This window comes from Propithecus coquereli, unplaced genomic scaffold, assembly GCF_000956105.1.
Source record: "Propithecus coquereli isolate 6110/MARCELLA unplaced genomic scaffold, Pcoq_1.0 Scaffold775, whole genome shotgun sequence".
Classification (NCBI taxonomy): domain Eukaryota; kingdom Metazoa; phylum Chordata; class Mammalia; order Primates; family Indriidae; genus Propithecus; species Propithecus coquereli.
Window position 1 is genome coordinate 250,923 of NW_012153896.1, and position 27,005 is coordinate 277,927.

Genomic DNA, 27,005 nt, shown 5'->3' on the forward strand with positions numbered 1-27,005 from the left:
AGAGCAAGACCCTGTCTCTAAAGAAAAAAATTCATTATTAATAATTAATTAAAGTAAATAAATAGGTAAGAAATTCATCCCCAGCCCATCTTCTATGCCCAAGCGGTACAGTGACTCCTCCCCCGCCGGGGGCTTACCTCTGTGTGGCTACAGGTGGCAGGTGCCCTGGCCGAGGCAGGCGTGGGGCTGGAGGAGATCGCAAAGCAAGTGAGCATGGTCGCCAAGGCCATGGGTGAGTGCCAGCCTGGGGACTGGGGAGGAGCAGGTTCCTGTCGGCTGCATGGGGGGCTTTCCAGGGCATTCCCTAGGAGCTGAGGGAGGGCGTCCCTGGGGGAGCTCCTGAGGACTGGTGGCCTCGAGTACAGAGCTTGGTTCTCTCTCATCGCTGAGATGAGTCTGAAAGCCTTTGTCAGAGGACAGGACGCCTGTGGGCTCCCGAGGTATTGCCACCGCCCTTCCTGATGCCTGACACCAAAAACAGAGGAGTCATCCCTTTCATGCCTCGTTTCTCACAGGTACCCTGGGGGTGAGCCTGTCCTCCTGCAGCGTCCCTGGTTCCAAACCCACTTTCGAGCTCTCAGCTGATGAGGTCGAGCTGGGCCTGGGTAAGCTTGTGGCCACCCCGTGTCAGCCATGCCTGCCTTGGGTTTTCCCCACCACCTATACCCTGGGAGCCATCTATCCAGTCCTCTCTGCCCACCCGGAGCTCTCCCCAGGTGGTCTTAGTATTTTTCACCTGGGCACTTGAGGCCCAGCCTGGCCCAGCCTTCCGATTTCTACCTGCTTTGCCATCCACACCCAGGGCTCCAGGCGGGTGTGTACTGCCCGCCTCCTTGCCTTTGCTCACACATTCCAGGGTCTTCCTGCCCCTGCCAAAACTCACCCTGCTTTCAAGGGCCGTCCAAAGTCCGCCCCAGCTACAAACATTCCCCCTCCTTCCCTGTGCTTCCGAAGTGATGGGCATCGCCTCCTGTGGCCCTGCCTAACTTTAGAGGCCTCACTGCCTGTAGTTAAAGTGATCTCCACCGCCAAGCCACCAGCTCCCAGAGAGCAGAGACCATGTGTGTTTCGTTATTCTGTCCACTTCCCTCCCCTCTCCCCACTTACACAGTACCTAGCCTAGTGCAGAGCACCGAGCAAGTTCGTGATAAAAGTGTGATAAGCGAATCCCCAGGCCCTGAGTGGGTCAGCAGTGACCTCCTCTATCCACAGGGATCCATGGGGAAGCTGGTGTGCGCCGGATAAAGGTAGGTGGACTCCCTGGCCCAGCCTACTTAAGGCCGAGGACCCCCAGACACAGCTCACTCCTGGCTCCCTCTGACAGATGGCAACGGCCGACGAGATCGTGAGGCTCATGCTCGACCACATGACAAATACCTCCAACGCGTCCCACGTGCCTGTGCAGCCCGGTGAGTAGCTTGTCATCCCTGTCTCCCAACCCTCCCTACCCCGCAGTGCAGGAGGTGCCCCAAAAGCCTCACCTGGGGTGTCGTGTCTACCCACAGGCTCCTCGGTGGTGATGATGGTCAACAACCTCGGTGGCCTGTCATTCCTGGAACTGGGCATCATAGCTGATGCTGTCGTCCGCTCCCTGGGTGAGCCCCGCACTGGGCATGGGACCCTCCAGCCCTTTGACGCTGGTCATAAGAAAAGCAGCTGAGGTAGGGTCTTGTGACGGCACAGAACACGGCTGTGCGATCAGATGAGCCTGAGTCAGATCGTCACTCTGCCACTTCATTGCTGGGTACCTTGAGCCTCTGTTTTCTTGTCTGTGTATTGGGGGTAATAATAATAGTACCTGCCTTATGTGGTTGTCATGAGGATTAAATGTGATTAAACATTTGTAAGATGCTTAACAGTGCCTGGCACCTCGAGAGAGCCCAGTAAGAGACCTATAATTACTCGTCTGTCCCTCAGAGGGGACACTTCCAGGGAATGTGGTCATTGGGGGGTATCATTGTGGGATGCCCTGAGGAAATTGTGCCATCTCCCTACTGACCTCAGGGCCCCAGCTCCTAAGATCCTTGCTTTTCTGTTCCTCTCTTTCTTTCCCTGGTGCCCGTCGCTCCCTCCTGGACTTCCATGCTCTGGTGTTGCAGAGGGCCGCGGAGTACAGATTGCCCGTGCCCTGGTGGGCACCTTCATGTCGGCCCTGGAGATGTCTGGCTTTTCCCTCACCCTCCTGCTGGCGGATGAGCCCCTCCTGAAACTGATAGGTGAGACCTGGAACTTGGGGTCACCAAAGCCTGGAGTTCATGTAGCTGGAAGGAGCCAGGGAGACTTGTAGAGACCCCCAACAGGGCTGACCCTGACCCTTTCTGGCTTCTCCAGCCTTCCCCAGCTCTCCCTGGACTATGGAGTGTTGGTGTTAGGCTCCTCCTCGCATCAACCGGACCCTTTCCCCAGGGACCTTCCCTCCTTCCGCTTGTACACAGTAGGCACTCAGTGCATACTTGTTGAGATGGACTCTCTTCCTCTGGGGCTGCTGAGGGAGCTCTGCTTAATGCCTGGCTGGCAGCCGAGTCTAAGAGAGTTATCTTGCTGTCCTAGATGCTGAAACCACCGCAGCAGCCTGGCCTAACGTGGCCAAGGTCTCCGTGACGGGGCGGAAGCGGAGCCGGGCAGCCCCCAGTGAGCCCCAGGAAGCCCCTGGTTCCACTACAGCAGGAGGTACCAAGCCCTGCTGTTGGGGAAAGGGCAGGCTTCCCAAAGGACACAGGACTGTGCAGTGGGGCACACAGGGGCCCTGGCACCCACGCCTCCCACTCTGGTTGTTTGGTCATGAGGAGGGCTGGGCAGGCCTCTTCCCTGCCATTTTTCCTTTCTAGGCTTAGCCTCAAAGCGGATGGCACTTGTGCTGGAACAGGTGTGTGCCACCCTCCTGGGCCTGGAGGAACATCTGAACGCCCTGGACCGGGCTGCTGGTGATGGGGACTGTGGTACCACCCACAGCCGTGCAGCCAGAGGTTGGAACCAGGGCCCCTGTGAGGTCCCGAGTTGGGGTGGTACGGCAGGCATACTGGTTCTTAGATTTTGGCATTTCATGAAACAAAACAATTTCCAAAACATTTGAGCGCTGACTTGGAGTTGCCAACTTTTACTTTGCCAAGTGAGGTCATTCACAAAACCCTAGCACCCCTGTCATGGTTTTCCTAAAGGACCGCCTACGCTACAAGGAGGAGGTCATTATCTCAGAAACAAACAATCCTTGACAGTGAATAACTTACAACTGAAGGAGAATGCATTCTGTTGTCCTTACTTTTCTCCATTAACCAGACCAGTGAAAAGCTCTTAGCTGCCCACCAAGATTCGTTCAAGAGAAAGGTCTTTGGTACCTGCCATGGGCCAGGCACTGCTCTCAGCTCTGTGGATACAGCAGTGAGCAGAGCAGACAGAAATCGCTGCCCTCGTGGCCCGTGTGCTGGGAGGACAGACAGAGTAGACAATAGAAATCAGTGGAACGCACAGGTGTTAGTGCAGAGGGCCAGGGGGACAAAACGAAGCAAGGAAGCAGAATAAGAATGTCAAGCTGAGGGTGCTGGGGCAGGCCTCACCTGCTGGGCAACTCCCTCCAGGTCCCATTGCCAGCGCCCTCCAGGCTGCACGCTGGGTGTGGAAAGGGAGCCTTGGGATCCCTTCGTCCTGGTCCTCTCGTCCCCTCGCAGCCCCCATTCACTCTGGCTGGCAGTCAGGCCTGGGTGCTCAGTGGGGTCCAGGCAGATGGAGCGGAGGTCTCTGAATTCCTGTCTCTCTCTGCCTGCAGCGATCCAGGGGTGGCTGAAGGAGGGCCCACCCCCTGCCAGCCCTGCCCAGCTGCTCTCCAAGTTGTCCGTCCTGCTGCTGGAGAAGATGGGAGGCTCCTCCGGGGCAGTGGGTGCTGGCAGCCCCAGGGCTGAAGGGCTGAGGGGAGGGCTCTGGGTGGCCAGGGTCCAGGCCGGCATGCTCAGCATTCTTGCCCTCCCCAGCTCTACGGCCTGTTCCTGACTGCAGCTGCCCAGCCCCTCAGGGCCAAGACTGACCTTCCAGCCTGGTCTGCTGCTATGGACGCCGGCCTGGAGGCCATGCAGAAGTGAGCCAGCGCCCTGTGCCTTAGACCAGGGTGGGCTGGGGGAAGTGATCAGTGTCATCTGCTCCTTGCCAGGCCCTGGCCCCACCCCCAGAGCGAGTCCCTTGGCTCCTGTAATAAGCCTCTTTCATTCTCTTTCCCTCCCAGGTATGGAAAGGCTGCCCCAGGGGACAGGACTATGGTGTGTACTTGGGCTGTAGCCCCAGCCTTTCCCCTTTTGAGCCTATAAGCCCTAAAGGCCACTCGCAGTGGCAGGGCCTCTCCTCAGCCCTCCCCTCCCTCACCTTGTCCAGCTGGATTCTCTGTGGGCGGCAGGACAGGAGCTCCAAGCCTGGAAGAGCCCAGGGGCCGATCTGTTCCAAGTCCTGACCGAAGCAGTCAAGGTGAGTGAGGCAGGGCCCAGCCACCTGGGGAGACAGGCTTGGAGCCACCAGGTGCCCGTGTCCATGTGACCCTGAGCACGTTAATAACCTGCCTGCACCTGAGTTTCTTCCTCTATGAAACGGAGATAAGCATCTATCTCACAAGGCTGCTGTGAGGCTAAGGAGGTCTGTAGAGCCCAGCACAGTGCCAGGGACATAGTAGGGCCTCAGTAAATGGTGGCCCCTTTCCCTGGTAGAAGTAGATGAAAGGTAACCTTTCACTTGGTGACAGTGCAGAGGGTGCTGGCAGAGATGGGACAAGAGGGTCCAGGGCCAGCCTGCACAGCACTCTGCCCATAGCCGGAAGGAGAGGCCTGTGGGCCTGCCCTTGAGCCTACTCCCACCCCTACCCCCTCAGAGTGCTGAAGCTGCAGCTGAGGCCACCAAGAATATGGAAGCAGGAGCTGGAAGAGCCAGTTACATCAGCTCTGCACGGCTGGACCAGCCGGACCCCGGGGCCGTGGCAGCTGCCGCCATTCTCCGTGCCATCCTGGAGGTCTTGCAGAACCAGGGTGTGTGACTGCTTTCCTGGGCCTCAGCTCCTCTCACTCCCGTGCTGAGGTGGCCATTGTCACCCCCCTTCTGCCTTTGAACCATCACCATCCCTCTCCTAAGCCCCCATGGCCTGTTCCCCCTCTGAGTTCGCAGGAACTCCTCCAGCAAGCCGCCAGAGCTACTCCACTGCGGAGACGGCAGCCAAAGCCAAGTAGGCCACGGGCTTCTCCAACTCTGCCCTTTCCCTCCTCGGGAGGGTAGAGTCCCTGTGTCACCCCACCCTGTCCCAGCCAGCTGTGGGCTCCAGAGATAAGGCATTTGCCCTCAGCCACAGCACAGCTTGTCACTGGCAATGCTGTTTGGTTTCCAGGCTCCCTGTGAAAGGCCTTCTGCACGGGAACCCCAGTCGATAAGAAAAGAAAGCTAACAGAGCACACTCAAGCAATAAAGCCCCTGCTTCCTCTAAGGGACCTTTTGCAAAGTGTGTGAACAGGTTGGCCCACAGATGCCCAGGGGCTGAGCTGGCGGCGATGATCGTGACCCGTCTTCTACCAAGCAGCGCATTACCACCCACGCCCCAAAGGCAGGGCCTGCTTGGCTGGGCTGATTCTGCTGGGATCTGCTGTGTCCAGTACACACATCACGCCTTGTACGTGTAGGAATGGTAGAAGGCTTTTCTCAGCACAGAGTTAATACTAATAATTCCTTGGGGATTGAACGGGCATTTGGGACACCAGAAGGAAAAAAAGTCACCATATTCTAAGGTTCAGTTGTAGCTGAGAAACTGCAGCCCAGCCAGCCCCCACTGACAGCACCTGGGCAGGAGGTTGCCGACTGTGGCGTGCAGTGGAGACGTACAGCACACGCCTGGGGCGTCCTCAGTGTGGGGCGTGGTGCGAGGCACTGGGTGTGGACACGCACACAGTTTGCAGGCTGGTTCTGCATTAACCAAGCTATGAGAACTCAGGCCTATTATCGAGTTTCTTGGAATCTGTAAAATCAGAAGGTACCAGCCCACCACGACATGAAAGGATTCAGATGAGTTGGCAAAGGTGAAGCCCCAGCACAGTCCAAGTGTCCACTCCCTGGGAGTTACTGTCATTACCAGTGTCAGCCACTCCACCACCGTCTGTCACACTAGCATCACCTACCTGGTCCAGATTTGGCTGCAGGCGCCTCAGCCCTGGGCTTCCCTCCCCGGGATCATCGTCCGCACCACACATCCCTGAGCACGAGGCAAGCACCAGCGCACGCAGGGTTATGCCACAGGCTGGGAAGGAGTCTGGCCCCAGACAGGGCCCGTGGATCCCAAGTCTGCCATTCCCTGGCTGGGTGATCTCAGGCCACTTACCCTGTTTGAGTCCTGTTTTCCAGATTGTAAATAGGAAAGATTTCCTTCCTCATGAGATAATCAAGTACTCAAAAGTCATTAGTTATTAAGGACATCCACATGTAAGTGAGTCACATGTCATTCCATAAAGACAATCACATGGCTCTTTGGTGCCTTCCCATTGGCCCTTCCCCAGGTCTGTGAGGGTCAGACCTGTCCTGAGGCTTTCACAGGTTGCCCCAGAACTCATTTTACCACAGTGCATTTCATCAGACGGGGCTATAATTACAGACTGAATGTTGCGTCCCCCAAAATTCCTATGTTGAAATCCTCACCCCGAACGTGATGGTATTAGGAGGTGGGCCTTTGGGAGGTGACTAGATCATGAGAGTGGAACCCTTATGAATGGGGTAAGTGACACCTCATCAAAAAGGCCCCAGAGCTCTGTGATGTTATGGCGAGAAGACGGTCTATGGGGAAGGGCCCTCAGCAGGCACCGAACCTACCAGTGCCATGATCTTGGACTTCCAGCCTCTAGAAATGCAAGAAACAAATCATTGTTGTTTAAGCCACCCAGTCTATAATATTTTTGTTATAGCAGCCCAAACAGACTAAAACAGCTTTGATTCTTAAAAACACGTTTAATGAAAAATCAAGCTTTATGAACCAGTGAAATGCCCACACATAGGGAAAGGGGGAGCGTTCACGTGAGCACAGTGGCTGGCAGTCATCCCAATGGCTTTGAAGGTGTCATCGCATCAGGAAGTTCAGTCTTGGCCCTTCTGCCAACATCTCGCGACGTGGGGCTGGGCTGGACAGTCGGCCTCATCACTACTCGCCAGCAAGTAGGTGGGCTCCAAACCCAGGCTTCCCACTTGTCTACTAAGCACAGCAGTGCAGGGCCTGGGATCTGGCAGGGCTTGTTTGGAGAAGGCAAGAAAAGCCACAACAGCAACACGTAGGAGAGGAGTGAGGCTCCTCCCTCCCCAGCCCAGCTCCCCCTCAGGAGAAGAGCAGCAGCTCACACTCGGACACAGCACAGAAGACTGGGTTTAGCCAGGCATGCAGCCATTGTAGGGGCAGGTTAAGAGCTTTGGTTCTCAGCAAGGAACCCCTCTGAGGGTGGCAGTGGCTCCCAGGGCTCTGCTGGACATAGGAGGCCACAACTTTGGCACCCGTTTTGTGGAGAGCTGGAGAGTGATCAGCAGGGCCAGGGCCCTGTCAAAAGAGCAAAGTTGGACCTGCCAAGGGGCAGGGCAGGACCCAGCAAGGAGAAGTAAAGGAAGTCCACAGCCACCTCTGTCACTCATCACTATTGGGACATCTGGGGACAGGTGGTCTGTTCTTGGGAGAGCAGGTTACCAGGGTTCGTGGGGCTGCCCGGTGGTGACAGGCATGTAAGCCACAGGGAAAGGCGGGGATCCAGGCCTCGGCTGTAGCAGCAGCTGGAAGAGGTGGAGCCACACAGTCACGATACACATAGGCACAGACGCAGTGACAGAAGGGCTCAGGGCGGTCAGCTTCCCAGCTGCTCCTCTGCGGAAGCCGCAACTGCCGCCCTTCTCCCCTTCTCCTGCAGTCACCTCACCATGTGAATCACATCCAGGAGGGGCTGGATGGGGACAGCTGCTCTGTGGCGGGACAGCCTAACTGAACTGCATGCCTTCAAGGGAAAGCTGATGGGTGTGTCACCTCCCTCATTTTCCACGTCATGGATTGCGTTGAGTCCCAGCTCTTCTGAGCTGTCGGGATTTCCCACAACAGCCCGAGGCCGTGTAAGGGGAGAGCAGCCTGACTTCCTCAGACAGAATGCAGGGGCTGCAGGAGCAGCCAGGGCAAGGAGGACCTTGTGTAAGTGGAGGACCTGAGACGTCGACGCCAAGAAGGGTACAGAAGTTGAAAAGCAGACAGGCAGCAAGTGACTGGAGAGAGGAGGCCCGGCACCAAGGCAAGGAGAAGTTTGGACCCAAAAAGGCTGTTGCCGACACCAGCTGGATGCCCCAGGTAGAGCAGAGCTTCTGAGGGGAGCACAGACCACACCACTGGGTGCTGCTGGGAGCCCCCACTTCACTCCCCATCGTGCAGCAGGGGCTGGAGAAACAGGCCAATGCACCAGTTAACAATATGTCAAAACGGCCCCCGCCCTGCAGGAGTCACGCTAAGCCTGAGCGGTTCAGATAGACCTCCGACCTGCAGGGTGGTCCCCGCCCAAGCCACCAAATCCTTCAGGAAACCCCAAAGTCTCTGATCCTGGCACACAACCCATCACCTACATTCCATAAAGACCTGTTCCAAGCACAAGGTTGTCACCAAGTACTGGTCCCATTAGACTAGCCCCAAAGCTGGTAAAGGAGAAATCACTGCACACCCTTGTCATACTCGAGCCCTTCCTGGGGAAGATAAGGCCACACTTCATGGAACCACAGGAATCTGGGGAGGGGAATTCTATCTCCCGATGGACAGGCCCCTGAGAGCCCCGGGGCTTTGCTGGGATGGGCTGGTTTGGTACCAGTGCCCGTCGCCACCCTAGCTCTACCTTCCAGCTACTTAGTCTTCCCGCCGTGCTCCTGTGTTGGCCTTCTTGGCAAGGCCTGAGCCTTTCCTGGGTGACCTTTCTCTAGACCCAGCCCTATCCCACCTGGCAAGGGGGACAGGAAACCATACCTGTCTGTCAGTCAGGATCCCTGGCTCTGGGCGCTTCCAAGAGGACGCCAGAAGGATGTAGAGCACCAGCAGCCCGAAGGTCACCACCAGCATCCCAGTGCAGTTGGCAAAGACAGCCTGGCTGGGCAGGCTGGAGTACGGCTTGGTGGCGTTTTTCCTAGAGATGACAAAACAATGCAGGCCCTTGAGAGAATTTTCCACGTGTTTTTGCCCAGTAGGAGACTCAATGCCACCAAGGGAAGATGAGAAAACCTTCCCAGGGCCACCTGTGACCTGGAATTTAAATATACTTTCTAAGTCCCTGCCACAGCAACAAAGATCTATGTAATGCTTTTATTTATTTATTTATTTTATTTTTTGCACTTAAGAAACAGGGTCTTGCTATGTTGCCCATGCTGGACTTGAACTTCTGGGCTCAAGCAATCCTCCCACCTCAGCCTCCTGAGTAGCTGGGAGTACAGGCACACGCCACCATGCCCACTGTATAATGCTTTTCACCCCTGAGGAAACTGAAGCTCAAAGTGGCAAAATTACCTTGCCCAAAGTTACATAACTGGTAAATGACACAGCCAAGATCTAAACCCAGGCTGACCTCAAATCTTAGTTGCTTTTCACTACACTGCACTGCTCTGAAAGTACAGCGGTGGGGTTCAGGCATGCAGGCTCTGGAGGCAGACTGCCTCACTCGAGTCCCAGCTCTGCCACCTACTGGCTGTGTGCCCTTAGATAAGTTACTCAACCTCTCTGTTCCCTCATTTGTAAGTGGCAATGACAACACCAATGTTGTAGGGCAGGTGAGAGGATTAAATGTAGGGTGCTTAGAACAGTTTCTGACACATAGTAGGTGATAAGTCAACCTGTTGTCAATAAATATTTGCTGACCAATTTGCCAATCTTGACCTAAAGAAAGATCAATTCCGTTACCTTCCAGATCAGGAACGGACGGGCTCAACCCCCAAAGTTCTCTTCCCTTGGGTGGGTCCTATGATCCTAAAGTACATCTTTTGAAGACCCTATTCCCTCCCCTCCACCTCAGAGTCAGGGACCCCATTGCACTCACAAAGTGAAGAAAAGCTTCTCATTGATGCCGGAAATGACAGATGCAATGGACAGAGAGAGGATGGAAGCTCCAAAGAAGACGTGGATGGGTTTAAGGAGGCTGCGCAGCCACAGGGACGCCCAGGGCAGCAGGAAGATGGCAAAGCCCAGGAACCACTGTGGACACAAGGGAGGACGCATCTTACTGTACTGTGTGTGATCAAAGGTGCACCAGGTCATCCCACCCCTTCAGCACCTCCTCCTGTCGCCGTACCTCGGCCCCTCTTTCCCAGTGCAAACCCTCCCCCCAGGCACTGCCCACCACCATGGCTCGCTTCCTCACCGTGCCCTGTCTATTTCTATTACACCAGCAACAAGACCAGTACATGAAATGCTTTGCTCCAATCCTGCTCCCCGAGCAAACCCAGGCAGCCTTGTTTGTCTCAGTCCTTGCTCCTAAAACGCCTCCCTTGGCCTGACATCAGAATATGGAAACCACTTCTGGAATTGCTTCTGGGTCAGAGAGGTGGGAAAGGAGACAGTGGAAACCAGGTGGCTGCCGAGAGCCAGGGTGGCGCGTGCAGTCAGCACAGAGGGCCCGGGGAGCACAGACGGGCAGTGGGATGGGCGAGAGAAACAGGGTAAATGCTGGAGCCACCGACCCCCACAGCCCTTTAAACTGCCGGTTCTACAGGACATGCCCTGCAAGGCCCTCTCCAGACCATGAGCAGAGGGAACGTTTGGTCCCACAGCTGCCAGGCCTGGCAGTGGGAACCCAGAGGAACAGGGCGGAGAGAACCCACCTGGCAGGCAAAGAGGAAGACGGCAGTGATGCCCAGCCAGCTGTGCAGGGAGTAGAGGTTGGCAATGTGGTTGTGGTTGTGAAACTTGAACACAGCAACCAGCCCCACGACAGTGAGGCTGAAGGCCATCAGGTGCAGCGCTGCGTGGAGGAGCTTCCAGGGCAGCTTGGGCCCCAGCCATGACTGGGGCAGGCGGTACACCAGCGACCCTGCAGGAGACAGCGGTCGCAGGACTCAGCCTCCTCCCCTGTGCTCACGCGCACATCAGGGCAGTTACCCCAAGGGGATCTCACACAGCCTGCGGACGAGGGAAGGGGAAATGCTAGGGCACTGGTATCAACTCCTTGTCATCTGCTATCCCCTCGTCCTTTGTGGGACAGCAGTCAGCCATGAAGGGAGGACAGAAGGGCCAGTTAGAAAGGGAGGAGCAGATTTCTTAGACCTGCCATTTTGTCATTACAATTGCAAGTGCAGCTTGTATGCAGTTTCCGGGCTAAAAAGCACTGTCACAGTCATTATTTCATCACACTGCACCCTCACAACTGAGGCTGGTTGTCAGGAACAGGCATCAAGGTCAGACAACAACCTAGGTCCAAATCTGGGCTCTGCCTCTTAGCTGTCTGGCCTCTTCTTTCTACGTCTCAGTGTCCTCACAATACGGTGGCAGAGTTGAGTCACTGCAACACAGATCCTATGGCTGGCAAAGCCTAAAATATTTACTATCTGGCCCGTTACAGAAAAGCTTGCCGACCCCTGCCATAGGGTGTCTGTGAAGCTGCCCTTCTGAGATGCCCACATTCTTACCACTTCCCGCCCAAATGACAGCTGGGCCCAGTGACAGCCCAACCCACCCTTCCCCTATAGCCTCAAACCCAACACTGACAAAGGCCAGTCTTGGAGAGGGAAAGGCTGCCCAATCCAGGATTGGGCCATATCACACCTTCCTTGCTGACCTCTTACTCACCAGCTCCATAGAACACCACCATGCCAGCAACTGTGAGCACCGGGTGCCAGTTGAACGTGTGGGTGCTGCCATCCCAAGCAAAGCCACCACACCAGAACTGCATCCAGTAGGCAGTGAAGAGGATGCACATCGAGCCCAGGGACCCCAGCACCAGGCAGGACAGGTAAAACCACCCTGAAGCCATTCTGTTCAGGCACTCCTAGAAGAAGCGTAAGTCATAAGTCCCTGTTAGTCCAGGTGTGCCCCAAACACTGGCTAAAGGAAGTAACACTGACCTCGCTCTTGGCCCATGGGATGGAATCTTTTTGCTTCAGTGCCCCTGTCATCAGCCCAGGCACCGGCCCCATGAGGCCTGATGGCAAGGTGGGCCTGATCTCTGGTTACAGACAGTGGGTAAGGCCCGCCCAGCACCTGGCAGTCACAGAGCAGCAAGTTCAGGGCTATGGCAGGCCCTGGAGAAGGCCAGATGCCAAGGCCTTAGGAGCAGAGTCCTGGGATGAGTCTCCCTTCACAGGACCAGAAGGTAAAGAATTAGCACACCCAGAAAAGAAGGGACAGGAATCATAATCCGGGCTGGATCGCACAGATGCCCATGCCCTGGATTCTAACATAAGGAGGCAAAAATCACAATCTGAAAGGGGCAAACACACTATTATGCTAGCGGGGAAGAAGTCCTATGGGCTCCCACTTCTACAGAAAAGTTCTTCCCCAGATGGTGAACTCTGTGGGGCTAATCTTCACGGGGGAGGTGAGAGCAGGCCATCACTGCAGACCCCACAGTGCACACGGTGAGTTGGGTGATAGCCCTAAGCTGTCTCCAGGCCTGAGACTTCTGCTTTCCCCACCTCTGGGGAAAGTCCAGAGAAGAAAAGAGGAAGCAAGAACTCGTGGTCTAGAAAGCAAGAGGTTTATTTTGAGATTTCCACGTGTGCTCAATAAACTCAGAAACCAACTCTGGTTTCAGGCCTGGCAAATGCGTAAGCCCCTAAGGAGTTGCTTTTAAAAGCCCGGCAAGTGGGCAAAGCCACAAGACTGGCCCTGCTTGGGCCCAAGCCTCAAGGCAGTCACCCTGTCCCATATACTCGTGCCAAGAAGGCAACAATGTGGCCTCCTGCAGTTGAAGTCCCTCACTCTGAACCAGCTAACAGAGAAAAGTAGCCGATAACTCCCAAGAAGATAAAACATGTGACTGCTGACCTTTAGACCTATGGTAGGCTGATAGAATGGCTCCAAATATCACGAAGAGGGCACCTTGGGCAAATCACTTAACGTCTGCAGGACGCGGAGTCCTCATCTGAGAGAAAGGCATGGCAGTAAGAATAGTATTTATTAAACACCAAGTAAGAGTGCTGGAACCTTACACACATGGTCCCATCTGCTCCTCCTGACAGCCCTTTGAGGATTAGTATCCCCATTTTATAAATGAGGACACTAAGGCTCAGAAAGATTAAATAGCATCAGGACCCAGTGAATGGGCAGGGAGTTTCAAACTCTTGTCTGTTTGGCTTCAAGACCCACGATTTTTCCTCGACCACAGGTTGTCAGAAAATCAAGTAGGAGCCAAACATTGTGACTCTTCTTAGTTATTGCTGTCACAGTATTTTATCCTAACTACTAACAAAAACCTGAAGTTTATGGTTCCCATGCCTGCTCAGGCCTCTCAACAGCCCTGAGCAATGCCATGCCACCTCTCCCCTTGCCAGGTGTCCACCTAACCAGGAACAGATGCTGGGCTCTCACAAAGTGTCCTAAGTTGGCAGTATTCTCTGAGAAAGGAAGGTCCGAGGGCTGGGGAACAAAATACAAGCTTCCATGAGGCTGGCAGGAGAAAATCATGCCACCAGTTTCCTAGAAGCTTTGTGACTCAACTATTCAGCTCAGAAATTTGCTACCCATCCTTGAAGCTGTCCCCCCACCCCCAACAATTCCTGCAAGGGCCGAGGAAGTTTCAGGTCACCTGATGTTCAGTTAAAACACCCTCCATCCGCCAGTGACATGTTAAGTCAGCATTTAGGAGCTCTTGCTCAGCAGGCTCCATCCATCTGACAATATCTACTTCTACAACTTTTTTTTTCCTTTGTAAAAGGAAAAGTAAATATAGTCCAAAAGGGATTGTATTCACTCCCCTAGAAGAGGTCCTGGCTTGCTGTTCTGTGACAGACTTAAAATGGATGGTAGGGACACTTTCCTGACAGAAGGCTGTGAAGTTATACTGCTCTGCTCACAGGATGTAGATAAGCCCTGCTTATTACTGAAACAGAGAGCAAAGCAGGGGGAAAGGAAGGATGCAGTGAAAATTGCAATGCAGATGCTGAGAATATCCTCTCATTTGTTCTAAGAGCACAGGCTGGGCTATGATCTCAGGATGTGCTCGCCACAGTCTCCTGTTCTGCCCTCATTTTCTAGATCCCTATTTTAAGGCAGGGGTCAGCAAATTCTTCTGTAAAGGGCCAGGTCGTAAATATTTTAGGCTTTGTAGGACATATGGTCTCTGTCACAACTCTGCTGATGTGATACAAGAGTAGTCATAGACAATATCTTAACAAATGAGCATGGCTGTGTTCCAATAATGTTTTATTTATGAACAATGAAATCTCAAGTTTCATATAATTTTCATGTCACAAAAATATTATCCTTTTCATTTTTTTTCAGTCATTCGATTATGTAAAAACTGTTCAGGTGGGGCACATTTGGCCTGTAGGTTGTAGTTCATTGATCCTGATCTTAGGAGTCTAAGATCCAACTTAATACCCTCCTCAATTCCTTGGCAGAAAGGACTCTTCCAGGCTGAGCTAAAACAGGTCAGGCCCAGGGGTAAGAAATGGGTATTTCCCATTCAGCCCTTAGACTTAGAAAAAGGTTCTATTCCAAATTACTGCAATGTTACTTTTATAATTTACAACTACAAATAGATGAAGGGGCAAAAAATCAGTTTCTCCCCTTCCCAAATGGATGGGGGGGACTTTAAGAATCCTGAGAACCAGACTTACAGTACAAATACTAAACCCTTATCTCATAGATCAAAAACACTAACACGGGCCCAAAGAAGGAAAGCGACTCAGCCAAGGTGAGTGGCAGAGCTAGTACAGGAATTCAGGTCCACTCCCCTTCAGCTCTGAGGGCTCCTTATTTCCAAATGTGGCTTCCGTTAAAGTCAGAACTCAGGAGCGAGCGGCCCAATATTACAGCCAGGAGATAGGTAAGTGAGGTCCTCCCTAGCACCAGAGTAATTACAGTCCCGTCCTTCTGACTGCACAGCTCTGGCTGGCTCAGGTGTCCGAAAAAGAACCGTTCCAGGCATCCGGGGTCGGATCTCTGACCCCTCAACTGGGGGCTTAGTGTCAGCTAACATTGGGTGAAAACTGGGGCAAGGGGCTTCTCCTGCTTTCTGCGCCTTCCGAAGAGCTATCGTGCATTTACAACCACCACCTTGGAAGGAAGGGTGCGGAGAACGGTACCCATTTCCTAAAAGAGAAAACTGAGGCCAAGCGAGAGGATCGCCATAGCGCGAAGCGAGGAAGCAGCGGAGCTAGCACGGAAACCCAGGTCCCTGAACTCCCAGCCCGGGCTCTTTCTCACCCCTAACCACAGTAGGACGCAGCGGGGCCGGGGCCTCCGGGATCCGCCTCTCTCCACCCTGCACCCGAGCTGCCGCTCCCGAGGCTCCAGGGAGATGGAGGACTCTCAGACACCTGCAGCCAGGTGACACCGCCGCCCCAGAGCTAAAGAGCGGGCGCCGCCTCGCGCTCATATAGGCTCGCAGCACTTCCGGTGGCGCGCGAGGCTTCCTGGGAAATGAAGTCCGAGGCCCCGGGCTAGCCGGCTCCCAGCGAACCGGCCCAACGCTGGTTCTTCCATGGGCGTTTTCCCCAAGTCCGGAGTCGAGACCCAGGAGTACCGCGACGCGTCGGCCCTGTCCCTCACCCCCCAGCGCGATGAAGCGGAAATGTTCGAGTTGACGCGAAGCCTCCCGCCAGGGGCCGGCTCTGGGCAAGACCGCGTGTGGCGTGGGCGGGAAGCCTCGGTCAGCTGGCGGCGACGCTGGGAGGACCGAGAGCAGGGCGGGCCCGGAACAGGGCGGACCCGGGAGAGCGAAGGCGCAAACATGGCGGCCCCGTTGGCCACAGAGTGAGGAGCGCGGCTCAGACCGAGCTCGCGTCTGTCATCTACTTCCGGAATTTAAAGCCGGTTTCCGGAAACCAGGACTATGTCCCCATGACAACCGACGTTGAGTCTTGGAGGTGAGCGTGGTTGATGAGGAATGGGTAAAGTGACCAAAAGTGAGAATTTTTGTTGCTATTGTTTTGGTTTAGGTTTTTTTGCCAAGGCAACTCCATTTTAAAGTGGATTGGGAAGCGTGAGGACTACTGCTCTGGGGACAAAGGCAAGGCGGCAGGTAGCGATGGACGAACTGTGAGGAGGCTTCATTACCTTGCGAATCATCACTGCCCTAAACTGGACGGGGCGATCGATCGTAGAGCGAGCGATGGCCGTTTCTGTGTAACGGATCCTCGCAACAGCCCTCGGTGGTGGCCTGTGCAGCAGTGGTTAAGAGCACGGGTTTGGCGTCACACCTAGTTATGAATCCTGGCTCTGCTTACTTGCATCCTGGAGGAATGACTTGAACCCTGACCCCTGTGTCCTTGCTTGTAGAATGGGGATAATTCCTACCTTGCAGAGTTGTTGTGAGGGTTAAAGGAAATTATGTCGGTTGACAAGTTTATCATGGTGCTGGTACCTAGGTGATAGCTGTCAGTGTTATTTAATGAATGAGGAAACTCGGGCTCAGAATAACCACGTTCATAATCCAGTAAGGTGGGACTTCTCCGCCAGGTGAGGTGGACCAGGTGCCTTAACGTCTCAGAGCCTCTGTGTAAAATGGGGACTATATGCATTATAATGGCTACTTTTCAAGATGGTTGTAGGATTAAGTTTTTAAATATGAAGAGAGTTTGTAAATTGTAAAACATTTTACAAGTGTTAATCACTCTCTAACAATCCAAAGCGTTTTGAAATTTGTTTATAGATTTGATTCAGCGGTAGGGTCACGGGACACCCCCAGAGCAACTTGTGAGTCTTGGAATATATGAAAATAAAGGCCCAGCTCCACTTACCTGGTGCCACTGTGTAGCTACCATAACCTTAAACATAAAGTTTTACAGAAGAGCACTATTTCCTCTCAACCTTTTCTGCCTACACCACTTCCCACTTTTGTGCTGACATTTTCTCTGCCTAATTACATATCAGCCTATCAGTTACATAAGGGGCAACTTAGTGCAGTAGTAAGAGCACGGTCTCTGGACCCAGACTGCCTGGATCTGAATCCCAGCTCTGCCACTTAATAGTTATGTGACCTTGGACAAATTATTTTACCTCTCTGGGCTTCAATTTTCCCATCTGTAAAATGGGGTAAGTAATGTATTTTCAAGCTCATGAGGTTATTGTGAGGTTTAAATAATGTTCTTGCTTAGGACAGTCCCTGGCATATTGTAAGTGATATATAAGGGTTTGTTGCTATTACTATTGCTGCTGCTACTACTACTACTACAACTACATGACCAAGCAGTCACTCTTCTCTGTAATACCGCCAGATTCCTTTGGTTAGAAAGATCTCTGCATTTAGAAGGTTCCAGGCATGGAGAAAGGTTTAGAGGGTAAGGATCTCTAGAAGAAATGACTTGTTGGGGTTTTTTGTTTGTTGGTTTTGTTCACTAAGGTATCCCAAGCACCTGGAATGGTGCCTGGCACACACTGGGTTCTCAGAAAATGTTTAGTGTATTAATGAATTTCTAACCTTGCCTCTCTTTTTGCCCCAACAGGCCCTTGCTTAGAACAAGGGAAACAGCTCTGAATCAGAGGAACTAGAAGCCTCTCCCTCAGTGGTGGGGAGAGAACCCGCTGTTTTCTAGGGAACTGTGGAATGTGCCCTGGGGGGCCCAAGAAAACAAAAGGAAGATGCTCCAGACCAGTAACTACAGCCTGGTGCTCTCCCTGCAGTTCCTGCTACTGTCCTATGACCTCTTTGTCAATTCCTTCTCCGAGTTACTCCGAATGGCTCCTGTCATCCAGCTGGTGCTTTTCATGTGAGTTCCGTGGGTGGCTCTGGAAAGCTGAACTTAAGCACTTTGAAGGCCCTGACAGTCATGATTTAACATTTTAAAGTCAGTAGAGATGTATCAGGGAAAATAAAATTTAACATTGTCTTGGGCTCTCCAGGGTACATAGATATGGTCACAGGTCCTGTTTTTATATACTTCTAACAAGGGTTGGGGATAAGGGGAGCAGTTTATATAGGGAATAGGGTTAGACTGCTGACCCTTCATTCTCTCCATCTGTTAGTAGAAATATTGTCTTTGCCATGAAAGAGGATTACAAAATGACAAGTTAAAAGGAAATCATATATTTTTTTTTTATTAGAGACAGGGTCTTGCTCTGTCACTCAGGCTGGAGTGCAGTGGTACAATCATAGCTCACTGCAGCTTCAAACTCCTGGGCTCAAGTGATCCTCCCACCTCAGCCTCCCAAGTAGCTGGGACTATAGGCACACACCACCATGCCCAGCTAATTTTTAAAAATTTTTTGTAGAGATAGGGTCCCAGTATGTGCGCAGGCTGGTCTCAAACTCCCAGCCTCAAGCGATTTTCCCACCTCAGCCTTCCAAAGTGCTGGGATTACAAGTGTGAGCCACCGTGCCCGGCTGACAATCATATTAATAATGTATATGAATCCCATAGGATGGCAACTGTTAGCATTTATCCTCCACAATGATTTATAGACTCTACGAGGCAATTTTCAAGGTGAAAACTACAGTCGTGGATATGATCTTCCTTCATTCAACAAGTATTCATTGGCCTGCCAGCCAGTGTTCTAGTTGCAGTGGTAAAGCTGACAAGTTCCTGCTCTCACGGGGTTTCCATTCTAGTGGAGAGGGACAATGAATACACAAAGAAAAATAAGATAATTTCAAATAGTTATGTCATACAGTGGGTGGAGTAGCTGGGGTGGGGAGGAGAGAGCTACTTTAGGTAGTGGGGTTAAAGGAAAGTCTTTCTGAAGAGGGGACATTTGAACTGAGACCGAAGTGGCACAAAGGCACTAGTCATGCAAAGATCAGGGTGTTAAGTACATTGTTATCGTGGTGGATGACATTGTCCGACAGGACCAGGTTATATGACAGACAGGGCTGGCATTTTCTGGACATAGGAAAGAAACTAGTTTCTCAAAAGTGCCTACTTGGTTTACTGAGTTGAGTGTCAGAGCAGGAAAGCCTTGTCTGTGGACTGCAATTCAGCCGACAGGGCCAGTGGGTCATTTTAGCTTCATGTCATTCGGGTCTCCAAACCCATGCTATCTCTTTGGGGGTTTCAGATGACTATAATCACAGGGAAGGACTGACCTCATGGACTTAGGGCCAGCTCTTCCATCCTCACACAGGCCTCCATTTGTCTGTACTTTGTTTTCTACGTCTGCAGCATCCAGGATATTGCAATCCTCTTCAACATCATCATCATTTTCCTCATGTTCTTCAACACCTTCGTCTTCCAGGCTGGCCTGGTCAACCTCCTGTTCCATAAGTTCAAAGGGACCATCATCCTAACAGCTGTGTACTTAGGCCTCAGCATCTCCCTGCATGTCTGGGTCATGGTAAGAGTGGAATTCTGAATTCCTGAATCTTTAAAGGGCTAGGAATATCTTTTCTCTGGGAACTCAGCATCATTCTTTCATATCTCATACAATCCTTAATGGGAAACAGGTGAAATGAAAGTGATCAGAGCTGGAGCATTAGAAACATGAGAATTTCATAAGGCACCTTTGCCCAACCTTATTGTGTTGAAGAACAGCCTTATCCAAGAGTTGAGGAACTCTTCTGGAACATTCAGTTCACCCTTTGCCCCAAACAGGCCTGCTAGGGCTAAAATAGGTAGTTGAATCTGTTTCATCATTAGCTATTTGGGCCAGTGGGTGTTGATAATGGAGTATTCTTAGGTATCGGTGTCACATGGCTAATGCAGTAGGCAGTAGATATTTCTGGGAAGTAGCCAAGCATGAGTGCTGCTTACCCTTGAGTGCTTCATGCCTTCTGTTGGGTCCCTGTCACTTAACTGGAGAACCAGCCTCCAAGATGCCTCCCTTTGGTTCTAACATAGGCCCTCAGATCAGATCCAGTTTTCACGGTTTCAGATTTTTTCTTTTCACAAATTTGTCCATCTCTTTGGGTATCCCATGTGTTTCTCATGTATTCATTTTGATGGAACACATTAAAATCTCAGAGTTCTCTAGTCACTTTTTTTTATATTTTTATTTTTTTAGAGATGGGGTCTTGCTATATTGCTCAGGCTGGGGTATAGTGGCTATTCACAGGCACGATCATAGTGCACTGCAACCTCGAACTCCTGGCCTCAAGCTATCCTCCCACCTCAGCCTCCCAAGTAGCTGGGACTTACAGGTGCGCACCACTGCGCCAGCTCTAGTCACTTTTTTACTAAAGCCCCCTTCTCAACCAAACCCTCTATTAGGTTGCCTTTGTGATTCCACAGAGAGAAGTAGAGCTCCTACGAAAGAAGCAGAGCAGTGCCAAAATCTCCAGGTGCTTCCTGAAGAGGATTCTGTGCTCTGGTTCCTAGAGCCAAAATAGGTCCTGGCTTTGTACTATAAAGCTGTTAATCTGATTAAACCCTGAGCACACCAGAGCCTTTACCTGACAGGAGCTGAGCCTGAGATTTTCAAGGCAAGACAGTGACCAGATGAACTCCTTAGATAACGTATATCATTTCTCCTTGGCAAAGGCTATGAAATGAAAGAGGATAAATAGCTTAGTTCAGGCTGGTCCGAGTGCAGTGGTGTTTACAACTGTTTGATCACAATCAGTTACAGATTGCCTTGTTCCTTCCCCACTCCCACTGCTTCACTTGACCAGCCTAAAAGGAAAAAAAAGAAAAGAAAAGAAAATAGCTTAGTTCACACTTCCTGTCTCAGAGTTAAAAGTATATTCCCTTTATAGCAAAAAAGGGAGCTTGAGGCTCCTTCAAGAAACATTCCTTGGGGTTGTAGAAAGAAGGAAGGTGAGTGAGATGACATGATTCTAAACCAAGTGGCTTCCGTGCAGCTAACCAAGGTGGAGATGTTAGGGCCTCAGGTGTCCATTAACCTTTCTTTACCCATATCTCCTTCAGCATCTACGCTGGAAAAACTCCAACAGCTTTGTTTGGACAGATGGACTTCAAACACTATTTGTATTCCAGAGACTAGGTAAGGACCAGAGTAATGTCAGGCCTCACTTGAGCCCCTCGATCCTGGCTTCCCAGCCCTGTCACAGCTGGCTGGGGATGGTGGGACAGCCATGCCAAGAACAGGAGGGATTACTGCCCTCTGCACTTGCTGGGAGACTGTAGGAAACCATGAGGCAGGGCCCCTCAGCCTTGGTAGGTTCTGCTCTTACCCTGACACGAATGCTCAGGAGCATCCCTAAGGCTTCTCTTCTGCTTGTCATTCACAGCGGCAGTGCTGTACTGTTACTTCTACAAACGGACAGCTGTGAGACTGGGCGACCCTCGCTTCTACCAGGACTCTTTATGGCTGCGCAAGGAGTTCACGCAAGTCCGAAGGTGACCTCTTCTTGTCACACTAATGGATGCCTTACCTTCCTGATAGAAGCCATGTTTGCTGCTCTGCATTGAGGGTTGTCCCTATGCACCAGGAAGCAGCTGGATTTTCCTAGGAGGGCTCAGGCCAGTTGTGTTCAGCATTCAGGAAGGAAGATCCTCCCTCTTGCAAATTGAAGTGTTCCCCAACAGACTCTAACACATAATTCCTGCCTTGCCTCCCACCTCAGTTCTACCTACTTTCCTTCCTTTCCTGCTCCGTACTGTTCATTTTCTCCGCCCCTCTTTCTTATAGAGGGCTCTGTGGCTCTTACCCTTGTGAAGCTTTTCATTTAGCCTAGGACTGGAGGACCTCCCAGCCCCCACTTTCCTTGCACCACACACGAGTGACTGAAGGATGTGAAGAGTGATAGTTATGTGCTCCTGACCGATCACACCTTTGACATCTAGATTTTATACCCAAGGTACTTTTTTTACATTTTATAAATAGGAAATAAATTTCGTTTTTCCATAAATAGTGAAGTTTATCTGTCTAGCTGGATCTCATCATGGTTAAAAGGCGTGCCAAGTGCTAGCTTCAGCATCTACTTGACACATGAGCAGATTGAGCTACAGATCAAATCCAGGTATTTCTTGAGCCCCATTATGAGTATAAGGTATTTTTGTAGAAATTCAAGATGTAATCTGATGCCTCATCCCCCGCCCCTAGAGTTCCAAACTAATACGCTTCATTCAGACTCTGTCTTCCTATCAGAAGTTTAATCTGCCTTCAGAAGAATAAAAAAGTTCTTTTGCCTGTCTTCGCAAAAGAAATTTTTAAAATTCATACGCCCATGGTATCATTTTTCTGTTGCCAGAATAATGTGTAACAAGCCACCACCAAACTTCAGGGGCATATAGTAATAAACAGTTACTTAGCTCTCAGATCTTGGGCTTCAGCTGATCTGGACTGGGTTTGGCTGATTTCAGCCAGGTTTGCTCATGTGTCTGTTTAGCTGTGGGTCCAGTAGGCAACTGTGATGATCTTGGGATCCTTCAGCTCTTGGCTAACTCAGGATGACTTTAGCTGGAATAGCTGGGGTTCACCTCGGGTTCACATGATTGACCCTCCAGCAGACTAGCTGGGCTCCGTCCACATGACCGTGGCAGAGCAGGAGAGAATAAGCCCTAGCGTGCAATCCCATTCAAGCCTTTGCTTGTACTGTGTCTTGTGGTCAAAGCAAGTCATGTGACTGAGCCAACAGTCAAAAAGGAAAAATACTACAAAGTTTCAAGGCCAAAGGGGTGAATATTGGAAAGGTGAAGAATGGGGCCATTAATTCAATGAAGTCCATCACACCAGAGAGTTTCTCTATAAAATGTGTTATTCAGAGACACTTTGGCACAGGGGTTAGCAAATTTTTTCTGTAAAGGGCCAGATCATAAATAGTTTAGATTTTGAGGGCACAACTATGCAACTCTGACATTAAAGCATGAAAGCAGCCATAGACAGTATAATACATAAATGATGTAAATGAATGGACACAGATGTGTCTGTTTAGGTACACTGAAATTTGAGTTTCATATGATTTTCATATGTCACAAAATGTTCTTATGATTTTTTCGATCATGTAAGTTATGATTTTTTCAATCATGTAAAAATGTAAAAATTATTATTGGCTAGATTTGGCCCCCAGGCCATAGTTTGCCAACCCCTGCTTTAGGAGCCTGGAATAAATTTCTGTGGAAAGAGGTAAAAGAGAATATAGGGAATCAGATGTCAAGATTTTAATATACATAAGAAAAGGAACAACATTCGAATAAAATGTTTAAGGCACCAGCCTATCTTCTAATTGGAACAAGTGACCTGAAATTCTAACAAAGCCATCATCTACACTTACTGTATCTTTATCTGTGAAAAAATGATGAACAGTAGCCTGATTTGAATCTTCATAAACGCTGTTAATGGAAAAAACAAACTCTGTGAAATAATTTAAAGACATTTATTCTGAGCCAATATGGTGCCCATGGCCTAGAGAACATAGTCCTAAGAGGTCCTGAGAAAATGCACCCAAGATGGCTGGGTTACAGTTTGGCTTTCTTATTTAGTTTTTTATTTTTAGAGATGGGATCTTGCTCTGTCACCAGGGGCTGGAATGTAGTGGTGCGATCATAGCTCACTGCAGCCTCAAACTCCCAGGCTCAAGCAATTCTTCTGCCTCAGCCTCCTGAGTAGCTGGAACTACAGGTGAGAGCCACTACACCTGGCTAATTTTTAAAAATGTTTTTAGAGACAGGGTCTCACTATGATGCCCAAGCTAGTCTTGATCTCCTCGGCTCAAGCAATCTTCCCACCTCGGCCTCCCAAAGTGCTGGAATTACAGGCATGAGCCACCGCACCCAGCCACAGTTTGGTTTTATACTCTCCAGTGAGACAGGAATTGCAGGTAAAATCATAAATCAATATATAGAAGGTATACATTGGTTTGGCCTAAAAGGGCGGAACATCTCAAACAGGGGCCTACAGGTTATAGGTGGATTCAAAGATTCTTTAATTTGTAATTGGTTAAAGGAATAAAACTTCGTCTGAAAGCTTGGAGTCAGTAGAAGGGAATGTTTTAAGATAAGGAAGTCTGCTAATCATATAGCAAGCTACAATATGCCAACTCAAAGTGATCTGTTAAGCAAGTTAATGGCCTGCAAATGTGAATTAACCTCTGTCCTGCATGGCCTTAGGCCCTGTTTATAATTTAGTATCTTATTGCCACAAAGAGTCTATTTTGTCAGTCTTATAATCTCTATTTTAACAATGCTCAACAGTTGTTATGTCTAAACTCCAAGAGGGAGGGAGTATAAGGGAAGTGAGTCTGACCTCGTTTCCCTTCGTGGCTGGGAATTAAGGTTTTTTGCGGTCCCTTTGGCCAAGAGGGCATCCATTCAGTTGTAGAGGATAAGAAGGTTTAGGATTTTATTTTTAATTTTTAGCTCTTACAGGAATGATTGATTTCATAAATAGAACACTTAATATATTGATAACTGCTGTACTAGAAAACCACTAAATATTTAGAAATTAGATAATACACTTGTAAATAGTCCATGGGTCAAAGACAAAATCGTAAGGGAAATTAGAAAACACTTTGAAGTTCAATGAATGATAATGAAAATTCAACATATCATATATCGAAATGTCTGTGATACAGTTTTTATTAGAAGTGAAGAAAGAACAAAATCAATGGTCTAGGCCGGGTGTGGTGGCTCATGCCTGTAATCCTAGCACTTTGGGAGGCTGAGGCAGGAGCATTACTTGAGGCCAGGAGTTTGAGACCAGCCTAAGCAAGAGCAAAACCCCATCTCTACAAAAACTAGAAAAATTATCCAGCCCTGGTGGTGCACACCTGTAGTCCCAGCTACTCAGGAGGTTGAGGCAGGAGGATTGCATGAGCCCAAGAGTTTGAGGTTGCAATGAGCTGTGATGATGCCACTGCACTCTGGCCTGGGCAACAAAGCGAGACCTGTCTCAAAAAAAAAAAAAATTCAATGGTCTAAATTTTCACCTTCAACTAAAAAAAAAAAAAAAATTAAACCCAAAATAAGTAGAAGGAAATGAGAATAATGATAAGAAATAAACAGAAAATGAACAAATAATAGAGGAAATATGTGAAATCAGAAGTTAATTCTTTGAAAAGTTAATTGACAAGTCTTTACCTAGACCATCAAGAAGAAGAGAAGACACAAATTACCAATATTAATAATGAAAAAGGGAGGCCGAGGCAGAAGGATCACATGGGGCCAGGAGTTCGAGACCAGCCTTAGCAACATAGCAAGACTCCCATGTCTAAAAAAAATGAAAAATGAAAAATTAGCCAGGCGTGGTGATGCACACTTGCTAGCTGTGACAAAATTCAACACCCATTCATGATAAAAATTCTTGCAAACTAAAAGGAAACTTCCTCTACCTGATAAAGGGCATCTATGAAATACCTATAATTAACATCATACTCAATAGTGAAAGACCGAATATTTTTTAAGATCAGGGGAAAAGGCCCAGATAATGCTCATGCTACTTCTATCAACATTATTCTAGATGGCCTAGCCAGAGCAATAAGAGAAAAAAGAAATAAAAGGCATACAGACTGGGAAGGAAGAAGTAAAACTGTCTTTATTTGAAATGATTTAAAAATCCTAAAGAAGCTATAAAAAAGCAGTTATTAAAAGCATTAATAAATTACTTTATCAAGGGCACAAGATTCAAAGATGTCTCTATCATGTAGAGGGGAATTTACAGCCTTAAAATACTCATATTAGAAAAGAAGAGGCTGGGCGCAGTGGCTCATGCCTATAATCCCAGCACTCTTGGAGGCCGAGGCAGGAGGATCACTTGAGGTCAGGAGTTCTAGACCAGCCTGAGCAAGAGCAAGACCCCATCTCTACTAAAAATAGTAAAAATAGTCAGGCATGGTAGTGCACACCTGTAGTCCCAGATACTCGGAAGGCTGAGGCAAGAGGATCTCTTAAGCCCAGGAGTTTGAGGTTGCTGTGAGCTAGGCTGACACCCTGGCACTCTAGCCCAGGCAACAGAGTAAGATTCTGTTTCAAAAAAAAAAAAAGAAGAAGAAGAAGAAGAACAAAGGCTTAAAAAAGGTATGATCGAAGTTTCCATCTCAAAAAGTACACCAAGTGAAACCTAAAGAAAGTAGGAGGAAGGAAATGATGAGGTGCAGAAATCTATAAAATAGAAAACAAGTATACAGTGAAAAAAAAGTCAAAAGCTGTTTTTTAAAACATTAATGAAATTGATAAAAACCTATCAAAACTACTCAAAAAAAATTAAAAATATCAGGAAGGAAAAAGGGGACATCACTGTAGATTCTACAGGCATTAAAAAATACAATGAATGTTATGAAAAACTTCACACCAATACATTTGGAAATGTATACGAAATGAGAAAATCTGTGAAAAACACAAATTTATCCAAAGATTACTCAAGAAGCAGAAAATCTGAAGGGTCTTGTATATATTAAAGGAATTTAGCTATTTTAAACTTTTCTACACAAAAAATTTCAGGTTTAGATGGCTTCATCCATCAATGAATTCTTCCAAGTATTTAAAGAAGAAATGTTACCTATCTTACACAATCTCTTCCAGAAATAGAAAAAGAAGAAACTCTTCTTACCTCACTTTATGAAGCCAACTTAACCAAGTTGATACCCAACTTGACAAGATCCTTCCAAGAAAGTAAAATTACAGACCAGTCTCTCTCATGAACATATGTAAAAACCTGAACAAAATTAGCAAATAAAATCCAGTGACATATAAAAAGGATAATATATCTGTGTCAAGGATCCCCAAGGCCACAGCCAGGTTTGATGATTTGCTGTGAGGACTCACAGGACTCAGCATACAGTTGCACTCATGGCTATGATTCATTGCAGTGAAAGAATACAAAGCAAGGTCAACAAGGAGAAAGGGACATGAGGTGAAGTTCAGAGGAAACCAGGGGCAAACTTCCAAGAGTCCTCTCCCAGTGTACTCACAAAAGACATGCTTCATTCCTCCAGCCACGAGTTCTCATAACATGTGAAATGTTGTCAGCCAGGCACAGTGGCTCATGCCTGTAATCCTAGCACTCTGGGAGGCTGAGT

The 27,005-nt window shown here is 49.6% G+C and overlaps 3 protein-coding genes across 4 annotated transcripts in view; 2 read left to right on the top strand and 1 right to left on the bottom strand.

The window, feature by feature from the left end:
- The window catches only part of TKFC (triokinase/FMN cyclase), a 13,398-nt gene extending 7,955 nt beyond the window's left edge, over positions 1 to 5,443 (top strand). The window contains exons 6-18 of one of the 2 annotated variants that reach the window (XM_012662710.1): positions 154 to 232; positions 516 to 605; positions 1,213 to 1,247; positions 1,325 to 1,409; positions 1,506 to 1,595; positions 2,100 to 2,216; positions 2,551 to 2,670; positions 2,829 to 2,966; positions 3,764 to 3,870; positions 3,966 to 4,069; positions 4,214 to 4,247; positions 4,360 to 4,449; positions 4,847 to 5,443. In XM_012662710.1, coding sequence (XP_012518164.1) covers positions 154 to 232; positions 516 to 605; positions 1,213 to 1,247; positions 1,325 to 1,409; positions 1,506 to 1,595; positions 2,100 to 2,216; positions 2,551 to 2,670; positions 2,829 to 2,966; positions 3,764 to 3,870; positions 3,966 to 4,069; positions 4,214 to 4,247; positions 4,360 to 4,449; positions 4,847 to 5,008 — 1,251 coding nt within the window. In that variant the 3' untranslated portion in view covers positions 5,009 to 5,443. The remainder of the gene's footprint in view (positions 1 to 153; positions 233 to 515; positions 606 to 1,212; positions 1,248 to 1,324; positions 1,410 to 1,505; positions 1,596 to 2,099; positions 2,217 to 2,550; positions 2,671 to 2,828; positions 2,967 to 3,763; positions 3,871 to 3,965; positions 4,070 to 4,213; positions 4,248 to 4,359; positions 4,450 to 4,846) is intronic. The other variant, XM_012662711.1, reaches the window with a different exon arrangement.
- A 1,553-nt stretch (positions 5,444 to 6,996) lies between these two features.
- On the bottom strand, positions 6,997 to 15,479 carry LOC105825048 (cytochrome b ascorbate-dependent protein 3). Its single transcript, XM_012662712.1, has 7 exons — positions 15,362 to 15,479; positions 12,980 to 13,076; positions 11,783 to 11,981; positions 10,819 to 11,027; positions 10,038 to 10,192; positions 8,978 to 9,134; positions 6,997 to 7,758 (listed from the first exon to the last, which is right to left on the bottom strand). Exons 3-7 carry the CDS (start codon positions 11,964 to 11,966, stop codon positions 7,672 to 7,674), a joined length of 792 nt encoding a protein of 263 aa, XP_012518166.1. The 5' UTR covers positions 11,967 to 11,981; positions 12,980 to 13,076; positions 15,362 to 15,479; the 3' UTR covers positions 6,997 to 7,671.
- A 2,120-nt stretch (positions 15,480 to 17,599) lies between these two features.
- TMEM138 (transmembrane protein 138) lies at positions 17,600 to 21,876 on the top strand. The gene is made up of 4 exons (XM_012662699.1): positions 17,600 to 17,865; positions 19,255 to 19,426; positions 20,956 to 21,031; positions 21,279 to 21,876. Exons 1-4 carry the CDS (start codon positions 17,738 to 17,740, stop codon positions 21,389 to 21,391), a joined length of 489 nt encoding a protein of 162 aa, XP_012518153.1. The 5' UTR covers positions 17,600 to 17,737; the 3' UTR covers positions 21,392 to 21,876.
- Positions 21,877 to 27,005: the final 5,129 nt, after the last annotated feature.